The 10,139-nt window shown below is 32.0% G+C and overlaps 1 protein-coding gene across 2 annotated transcripts in view; it reads left to right on the top strand.

Moving 5' to 3' along the window:
- Window positions 1-9,545, top strand: part of LOC117174822 (52 kDa repressor of the inhibitor of the protein kinase-like) — a 53,591-nt gene extending 44,046 nt beyond the window's left edge. Inside the window, exons 1-2 of one of the 2 annotated variants that reach the window (XM_033364202.1) lie at window positions 3,082-3,123; window positions 7,235-9,545. In XM_033364202.1, the coding sequence (XP_033220093.1) occupies window positions 7,985-8,629 (645 nt within the window). In that variant the 5' untranslated portion in view covers window positions 3,082-3,123; window positions 7,235-7,984 and the 3' untranslated portion in view covers window positions 8,630-9,545. Of the gene's footprint in view, window positions 1-3,081; window positions 3,124-7,234 lie in introns of those variants that run through there. The other variant, XR_004467374.1, reaches the window with a different exon arrangement.
- Window positions 9,546-10,139: the final 594 nt, after the last annotated feature.

Below are 10,139 nucleotides of genomic sequence, written 5' to 3'. Positions count from 1 at the left end.
ACAATTACATCAGAAATAGAGAAAGTAAAAGAAAAACAGAATTCATGATACAGCCTCGTTAAATGCAATTAATCATATTAGCATAACTTTTTTTCAACTTACCTAAATTGGTTTTTAAATTAATTGATAACTTTTTTTGTTTTTCCAGTCTGTCCCACGTAATTCATCTTACAGATCCTATAAGTGATCTTATAGACAACACCACCCTTTTGAAAATTATCTAAAGGATCTTTGTAAAAATTTATCATAGAATCCATTTTAAATGGAATGCGGAAAATAGTATGAATTAAAAATTTTTTTAACATAAGTTCAATAGTTTTAGAAATTTGACCAAAAAATGTTTCACGAGTCAGAAAAATATGGTCCTTGTATTTCAAGTATGTTCCACAAGTTCCATCGATGATAGCTATAGCTCTCGGAATTTCTGGTTGTGGATTATAAAGTTCATTGGCGAATGATGTCACGTGTCTTTCAATGAATTTCTCTCTGCTTATCGCATTAAATCCAATGTTACCAGGCACAAATAGCTGCATTAAAGACTCTCTTACAGTAGAAATGGCCATGCTTGTAGCTTGCCGGCTCGAATAATGAAAAATCACTTTCAGAAATTCATCAGAAAGACCTTGACGCATTTTGCAAAGGAAAGTCAGCAGATCTTTTTTCTTCACGTATCTGGCACCATGTCTATGTAACTGCGGAATAGGATCGCAAAATGCATACAATTCTCTAAATTGTTCCTTTGTTACAGGAGCAATAGCTTCAAACTCTTCATCAGTGAAACTATCCTCATTATTAAACGCCGCGGCCGCATGAACATTTGCTTCGTTACGAAGTCGCTGCAAAAACAGAAGTAACTGCTGTCCCGGAATCCTATACGGTCTATTAATCGCTTGTAGTCCAGGAAGCAAGGGGCCTAAGATGAAACCATGTTCATCCAAATTATTCAAGCATGCTCTTGTTTCTTCTGGAATGAAAATGTCCGTGACAATAAAAGCGTTAACTCTACATTCAATTGAAAGCCTTGGAGTATTAACATCAGCATTACAGAACATGCACGTTTGCCTGCATGTTTGTGTAGGAACATTCAGTCTTAAACAACCTGGGTCACGTTGGAGCTCCTCTACCTCATTGTGAATCGATTCATTGCAATTGAGACATAACCTACTCTCATCGGCGACTTCAAGTGGTGGTCTTCGAAGTTGAAGGCGTCTAAAAATTGAAATGTTTCGCCTATCAGGATTATTATTTCCATCAATTCGAGCCATTTGTCCTTTCTTTCTCCAATTGCCAGGCATCTTAAAAGTGTCTCTTTTTAATTTTTTAAACGGATTATCATGTAATAATTCAAAATTATCATTATCAGAAAGCAAATTCTCCATATCCCTGATATAATTCGATTTTTTCATGCAAACAATAATACTGCCTTTATCAGCATTCATGCAAACCATATCAGGGTTATTTCTAAGAAACTCTTTCGTCATCGTGAAACCTTTAGAAATTCTATGATCAATATAACTGATATGCAAACTATTTTTCTCAACAAAGCTATTTGACAAGTGTAAAATCCTGTTTCTGAAATCCGGCTGATCCAAAATAGAAATTTTGTGTATATTTGATACATCTTTTACTATTTCCATAATTTGTTTTGCCTTAGTTTTTATCACACGGTTATTTAAATTTTGTTCTTGAACATTAGTTTGCTGATGAATTAAATTTGAAAGTTTATTATCATGTTTTACATCGCTGCTTAAAAATCTTAGATTGAGGAGATTCAGATGCTTTCAAAGAATAAGAATTTCATCTTGTTATAAGCAAACTTCTAATTCACTTATTATTCTTGAAATTCTTAAATTTAAAAAATTAACATGATAGAGGAACACAAAAGTGATGTTCGTTTAGGACGCTGTTATACGAGTGTTCTTGCCAGACATACAAAGGCATTTGTTGATATTGACCATGAGTTTGACTGAGATTATGTTCAAATTTTGCATAGTGAAAGTAATGAGAGAAAGAGGGAATTCATGGAAATGCTTTATATTGAAAAAAAAGTTATGTATTAATTTAAAAACCGATGTAGGTAAGTTGAACAAAAGTTATGCTAATATGATTAATTACATTTAAGGAGGCTGTTTCATGAATTCTGTTTTTCTTTGACTTTTTCTATTTCTGATGTAATTGCGACAGATATTTATATTGTGTTTACAATAGATTGACCTACTGACCCTCATTCGATTCTCAGGTATCAAAGAGAGAGCATCTGTTCGTGGGTGCTGTCAATTTCTACCACTTAAATTTTTCTTGCCTTGATAAGGGTACTGCACGAGTACCGAAACGGTGGTAATGAAAATTTATTTTTTTATGTTTTTTATTTTTATTTTATTGTAATTTGATGATAATAAACATAAAAAAGACCAAAGAAAGAAACAGAGAAGGAAGGGGATGTGGTTGGCTGCCTTCGCATTTTTCTTTCCTCTTTTTTATTTTTTTCTGAAAATTTTATTTGTTTTTTGCTTTTTTTGGATAACAATAGGATTTTTGGTTTTTGTTTATTTGTTCTTGTCCAAATTTGGTCGTTGGATTCTTGTTTTATTTAACAAGATTTTGCATCAATTTGATTATTGGATGCTAAATGGGATTTTTAATTTGGATTTTGGTTTAATTTGAATTTCTTAAATTTTGTTAAAACGATAGTCATACATTTCATTTGAAAGAGCGAAAACATTGTTTGAAGTTGCCATTCAAAGCATATGAGAATCTCAAACGACTATATGAAAAATAACTTTGTGAGGGATCTCGCAAATTAAGGGAGAGAAAAGGATTTGGAAGTCGAGAAAGGGTGAAGTCAATAAAGAGTAAAGGCAATTAACAAAATATATTTGGTTTTATTAACCAACTTACAGAGTTCGATGTCGCTAGTCTCAATAGCTCGAACCGGGCGGCGCGGCGCGGCGTAGCCAAGAGCGGGCTAGTTCTGGTGGTAGTATCCGGGCGATGAAGCCAAGATACCGAAAGCTGCTTAGGTTAAAAAGCGTCGAGGAGATGATCGACCTGAAGCAATGGGAGTCCTCGTAGATACCAAAGGGGTTGGGAGTGGAGTGTTCGAGTCCTTCGATTCTCTGACAGGTTTGTAGCACAAGACTGAGCTCCTCGGGGCAGGTTTCGGTAATTTAGAACTGGGGGTGTTGTTCCCCACTCCTAATCATGGGCCCGCATTGCCGTACGATAGAGGGGTGCTTGTAACTTTGTTACAACTTACTCCAGCAAAAGATTTACGACTAACTTATATTATGGAATATTTGACAAAAATCTCGGCTAAGCGGCGTCACTCAGAGCATTATGTTTTTTAATGATTAAATTGATTTTTTTATAAAATACATTTTTTTTAACGGAACTGATATTATTATTGTATGAATAATATTCTCTAATTTGATATCTCAGTAACTCAGTATAATAAACTTGAGTGTATTCAGGTGTAATATTTTATAAATTGTACTCATTAAATTAAATCTTATTGCCTTAGCGTATAAATTTCACGACGAGGAATTTCTAATTTTTTAAACTCCATAGTAAATGAATGAATTTAAAATAGAAAGAGTTAACTTTTATTTAAAATGTTGTGAATCATAAGCTTTCAGCTCTATCATATTGACAATATCAATTGCTAAAATATGTTTTCGAGATTATGATATTCACTATTCTTTTGATTCAAATTATTTTTCTAAAAATCAATAAAAAGAATATCATTTGTGCATAGTGTTAATTCTTGAAATGAAGATTCATAATATTTCGTATTTAGAATACTACTATGTCGTCTTCGTGTTTTAAATACTCGTGTGATAATGTTAAACTTCGGTACTGAAATACGAATAAATATAATAAAACCTCGGTTTTCCCTTTTTTGGAACGATATTATACTAAACTCTAATTCATTTATCTCATTAAATTCTAACAAAAGGTCTCCCAGTGCAGTTTGTAGAAAAAAACAGCTTCTTTAGTTAGTATGTTTAATAGTTATGTCACCCATATTTTATTTATACAGCTTAGAAAGAAAGAGAACAATTGATAGTACATTTAATTCCGCCAAGTATTATAAGTTTTCATTTCTAAATATTAAAAAAATCTGTTAAAAACAACATTTTTGAAGGGTTTAAAAAATGGTTCAAAATTTTAATTGTAACTTCTTAAAAGTATTTGATGAGAAGAATATTTTACTTCTAATAATAAACTATTTGTTAAAACTAAATGTTAAGCCCTAAAAGATTTACTTTTTTTGTATTTGCAGAAAAACAGTGATATTACCTCTGTACAATGTGAAGATAACGGAGATATATAAATACAAAATGTAAATCATATTTATTCAAATTTCTTAAAGTTTTCATTTCCTGGACGACCGTTACATTTTCTAGAAAAAATATCAATTTCTAAATTTTAATTTTTAAAGTATATACCTAGATGTAGAATTTCTTGGCGCATATTTTTCCTATGTGCAAAAAGTTTGAGCGTTTTTAGTTTTCTAATTAAAGCCAAAAAAATTGCTTTTTTGAAAGAAATTAATTTTAATTCGTTTTTTACTTCAACACCTGCTCCGTTAGTCAGTTTTTCGGATTTTTAAATAAAATTTAGCAGAATCGAATTGATATTCAAGAAATTATTAACGTCTCAAGTCGATAGCGGCTAGTCGACTCACACGCGGGCTGTAGCAAGAGTCTCAGATCCGATTTATAATACACTTCACTGACACAAAAAATAAAATTTATTCAAGTAATCAAGTAATATCAAAGTATAATGTATAAGCTTTCATTTTTTCGATTCCACGAATTTGAATCATTGAAAAATTCACGGAATTAAGAATCCGTTGAATCTCAACTATCAGATTTTGATGTTTTGTTTTAGTTTTGTAGAGTTTTCATCAAACATAGAACCATTCTGTTGTACATAATATTAAATGAATACATTATTTTACATTATGTACTATTATTTATTAATGCATGATACTTTGATATTATCTGATTACTTGATTAGTTTTTATTTTTAGAAGAGGAATTGTATTAACCATATTAAGACGTCAATAATATCTTGAATATGAATTGAATCGGGCTACAATTATTCCGAAAACTTCTTTTGTACTCTTGTTAAAAACTTTCTCACTAGAAATTTTTTGTAGTTCGAGATTCGCTCGATAAACGAAACGCTGGAAGTTAGAGCAGTCCGATAAGCGCCACGTGTCAGCAAAAAATATACAACAATTTTTTCCAAATTAATTTTTGAATTAATTTTGCTCCATCAGCCGAAGGAAATTTTAAGCTACATTACCTGACAATTTTATTAAGTTAAAGTGAAAAACGAATTAAAATTCATTTTTACAAAAAAGCCAGCTTTTTGGCTTTAATTAGAATACTAAAAAACCTACAACATTATGCCGGTGAAATAAGTTTACTTGCCCTTTTTCGATCCGGCAGCTCTATTTTGATGTACATTCTTTTGTCTACATATTCTATAATCAATATTTTTTGAAAATTGATTTAAAATTGTGAAAAAATGCTTTCCGGCAACGAAGCTATAGAGCATTTTTTGCAGAATTTTAAATTAATACTTAAAAAAAATTGATTATGGACAATGTATACAGAAAAAAATATTACTTACAAATTATTGTTTCAAACGACTAATTATGAATGTAAACCGTCAAAGCAACCTAAAACTGTTTAAAAATTATTAAACTCGTTTCAAATTTAGTATTTTTTGAATAAAAGTGATAATTTCTGATGAAAAAAATTAACGCGATTTAAAATTCTTCAAACTTGCATGTTTTTTTTTTGGTAAATAGTAATTATTGAATGTAATGAATTTTATTTATAAATGTAAATTTTTGGTGGAACACACCAACGTTACCGAAACTTGTTGAAACGGGCACGTTTTTTTTAATTTAATAATTTATCATTATAAATACCAATAGTTTTATACAAAAATAATAACATTATCAAACATTGTTAAATTATTTTAAATATAGGGTGAGTGATACAGTGGCTGAACAGTCGCCAATGAATGAACACTAATGCGAAAAATATATAAATATACCTTTCAATTTAAAGTCTTTATGTATTTCTGTATATTTGAAATCCTGAAGAAATTTTGAAGAGTTTAATATACAATTCATTGCAGTAAATTTTTCTAAATAATTAAAAAAATATCTTGAATGTGAAGCATCATCGATTATGGTGAGTGATGGTGAGAAAGTCGTCGATCACTATAAGGTACGTGCCTAAGCAACTCCTTGTGTTCACGTACTGGACCTTTCAATTGCCCATGTTCCAGTGAACGAACGCTGGCTGTTGTTTCGTTACATATAAATAAGTTTGTTTTAGTTAATGTGACCATAAATATCGAAGCTATAAATATAAATATGAATATAAACTACAAATAGTTATAGTTTAAATGTATATTTTTGTGATTAGAATATCAAAAAAGTACGCACGAACTAAATTAAAGGTAAGGCAAATTTTATGTGTCCTAAAAATCTTAGTTTTCTATTGTAGTCACTAGATAAGAGTTATCTATTTTTAAACGAAAAGTTGTATATTTTGTAAGGTTAAAAGAACTCATAGAAATGTTTTAAAAATAAATATTGCAATGAAAAATTAGGAAAAGTTAACCTAGTTCTGTGTTCAACTTTTGTATTTCCTCCTTTCTTTATATCTAAATGTCTTGTGGTTTTTATTGAAATAATATATTTAATGAATTTCGCAACGCTTTCTAATATTTTACATTATATAATTTCTCATTTTGTAATTTACCTATGTAATTTTATACCTAAATCCTAATTCTGGTTTGTAGTGATTATAGTGTTCATTCACTGATGCTCTACTGTTCATTCACTGGTCTTTTCGTTACTTTGGTACTATTTAATTATTTGTTATAAAGCTTTTTGGTAAAAACAAAATTTGTCCATCGGATTATAAAATTTGAACCCTTAAGAATCTATTTTCAAAAGTTTTGTAAGAATAATCAATTATTATAACGTGAAATGGTCTAGTTGTAATCAGTGATTTCCTTAGGTGTTCATTCACTGGGTCACTCACCCTAATTCAATTTATAATCTTTTTTGTTTAAAAATACAATTTTTTGATGTAAAAGGCCAAAGTAACCTGAAATTGCTTACTCGTGTCGTTTGTAGAAATCCACTTGTCTCATCTTTTTCCTATGAAACTAAATGTAACTTTCACTCTTATGTTTACAGTGAAGGTATCCCATCAGTCTCAGATGAACTCACGACTTTTGCTATAGAAAATCCAGAGGAAGATGCTGCTGTTGCAGACGCAAGTGAACAAATTCTGGATGTCAATGAAAATGAACCTGCTTTTTTAGATCAAAAAATTTCTACCACATATATTTACACAGCGGCAAGTATCGTAGAACACAAGATATACGATATTGGATGTTACGCATTGCAGCTACCAAATATTAATATAAGCGACAAGAAAAGACAACAGGTATCAAGAAACACTTGGGTTCCTGATAAATGTTACAAGTTTGTAGTTATAGTAATAGGGTCATAAAGTAGAAAGTTCAATTTAGGTTGGCTAGAAAAATATAAATGGCTTGCATATTCCGATAGATTGAAGGTCGCATTCTGTAAGAACCTGTATACTTTATGCATCTATATCTCTAAATGGCGTTGGAAAAGGTAAACATTAGTTACCGGGGCGTTTAGTTAAAAATCCACTTACAAATTGCAAAAAGGTCTTAGAAATGTTTCGTGAACATGAAAGCACTTCATTTCACAAAGAAACAGAACTGCGGGCTACAGACTTACTAAATGTATATGACGGAAAAAGAGAGAATATTGCCATGCAACTGAATACCAAAGCAAAAGAAGAAGCTTTGAATAATAGGAAAAAGATCACAGCTATAGTTGAAACGTTAATATTTTGTGGGCGTCAAGAAATAGCAATAAGGAATTACGCTGATTCAGCCCGCTTATCTTTGGATGAACCTGATCATAACAACGGAAATTTTAGATCTCTTGCGTTATCGTGCAAGCTATGGTGATGCACAATTATGTGATCATATTAAAAATACGGGAAATAATTCAATGTATACAAGCCCGAAAATTCAAAATGAATTAATTGATTTATGTAGGGAATATATTCAAGATAAACTTATCTATCGCATTAAGAAAGCTAACATCTACACTGTTTTAGCAGATGAAGCTAGATATATTAGTGAAATAGAACAATTTTCTTTATGCATAAGGTATACTGACGAAGACTTGATGATATTGCGCGAAGATTTTTTAATGTTCGTTTCTATAACAGATTTCAGTGGGGCAGGAATAGCAAATGTTTCAAAACAAGCTGTTATATCTTTAGGCCTTGATTTAAATCTCATGCGAGGACCAGGATACGTTGGCGCATCGGCAATGAGTGGAGAGTTTCAAGGTGTTCAAGCCCATATTAACAATGAATATCCATTGGCACTCTACACTCATTGCACTTCTCATTGTTTGAATTTAAGTTTGAATGATGATTCAAAGGTAATGTTTGTGCGCAACACTTTCGGTTCTTTAAAAGAATGTTGCAACTACTTTAGAATATCGAGTGTGCGAAGCGACATTTTGAAAGAGCAGTTATAATTATATAATGTTACTAAACGCATAGAAGTTCAATCTACAAATGATATAAATGTCTCTAAAGCCAGAAAACAACCGGTAGTATGATGGTTAATGCAGTATTGCGAAACACGCTGGACAGATAGAAGCGATTCTACAACTTTATTTGTAGATGCCTATATTCCCGTTGTGAAGTCTTTAGAAATCATTATTAGGGAAAAACGGGACGGTACTGGAAAAGCGAACTGGTTGCATGGTAGGATTTGCACTTTCGATTTTTTGATTGGTTTGCAAGTTTCGGAAAAGATACTGAGCTTAACTCACAACCTATCACTGTATTTGCAAAGTAAATTCGTCGAATTAAGTACTGTGATTAGACATGTCGAAATAATTATAGGGAAATTTGGAGAAATCAGGAACAATGTTGAAGAGTTTCGAAAGCTATTTGATGAAGCTACGACGATTGGCGTTGAAGTGGGTATCACTCCATTAATTCCCCGAGTAGTTGGAATTCAAGTTCATAGGGAAAACTATTCCTCAAACACACCTGAGGAATATCATACAAGAGCATTGTTCATACCGTATTTGGACGAATTAATATGCTCCTTAACTCAAAGATTCTTAATGCATAACAATAAGATCGTCACTCTTCCGTGCGTCCTTCCGTTTTCAGCATAACATCAAAGTTTAATGATGTTAAGCTGGCATTTGAATGTTACAAAAACGATCTGCTGTCAACGAATGATAAAAATTGGGATTCAGAGTGGGAAACATGGGTCTATAAGTGGAGAACCCAAAGCGCAGCATTACCAAAATATGCTATTGAAGCGTTAAAGGTTTGCGCAAAACAATTATTTCCAAATATATACGTTCTTTTAAAATTGTTAGCGACCTTAGCTGTTAGTACAGCGAATACGAATTGTTGTGGAATGAATTATAGATATGTTTGCGAAGAAAAAACGTAGAATTTATTAAATATTAAATAAATGTAATGCATATAAAAACATATGCCTATTGTATTATATCCAATTTTGAGTCTTCTCTAGGTCGAGCCCCCCCCCTCCCCGAAAAAATTCCTGGCTACGCCATTGACCCCAGCCACTATCCAGCTCTTACTAGATGGGTTAATAGGGCTCGAAATGAAACCATACGCATTTGTCTATCTAGACGACATTATCATCGTCACAAAAACCTTCGAAGAAAATCTCGAATGGTTCTCAAAGGAGATGAAAAAAATTCGTGAATCAGGTCTGAGGATTAACCACGAATTGTGGGAATTCTGTTGTCCCCAAGTACATTACTTAGGCTCTCTGGTAAACGAACTCGGTTTACAGACAGACCCCGATAACATCGATCCCGTTCTTAAATATCATGTCCCCCGCAACATGAAGGACCTTCGTAGGTTCCTAGGTTTGTCTAGTTAGCATCGCAGTTTCATTCCCAATTGCGCGACATTAGTATCTCCGCTAAGCATGTTGATCAAAAAGAAACAACAGTTGATTTGGAGGGAAGAACAGCAAACTGTCTTCGAGGA

Source organism: Belonocnema kinseyi, chromosome 6, assembly GCF_010883055.1.
Source record: "Belonocnema kinseyi isolate 2016_QV_RU_SX_M_011 chromosome 6, B_treatae_v1, whole genome shotgun sequence".
Classification (NCBI taxonomy): domain Eukaryota; kingdom Metazoa; phylum Arthropoda; class Insecta; order Hymenoptera; family Cynipidae; genus Belonocnema; species Belonocnema kinseyi.
The sequence above is the reverse complement of the archived record's forward strand: the minus strand, read 5'-3'. Positions and strand labels throughout refer to the sequence as shown.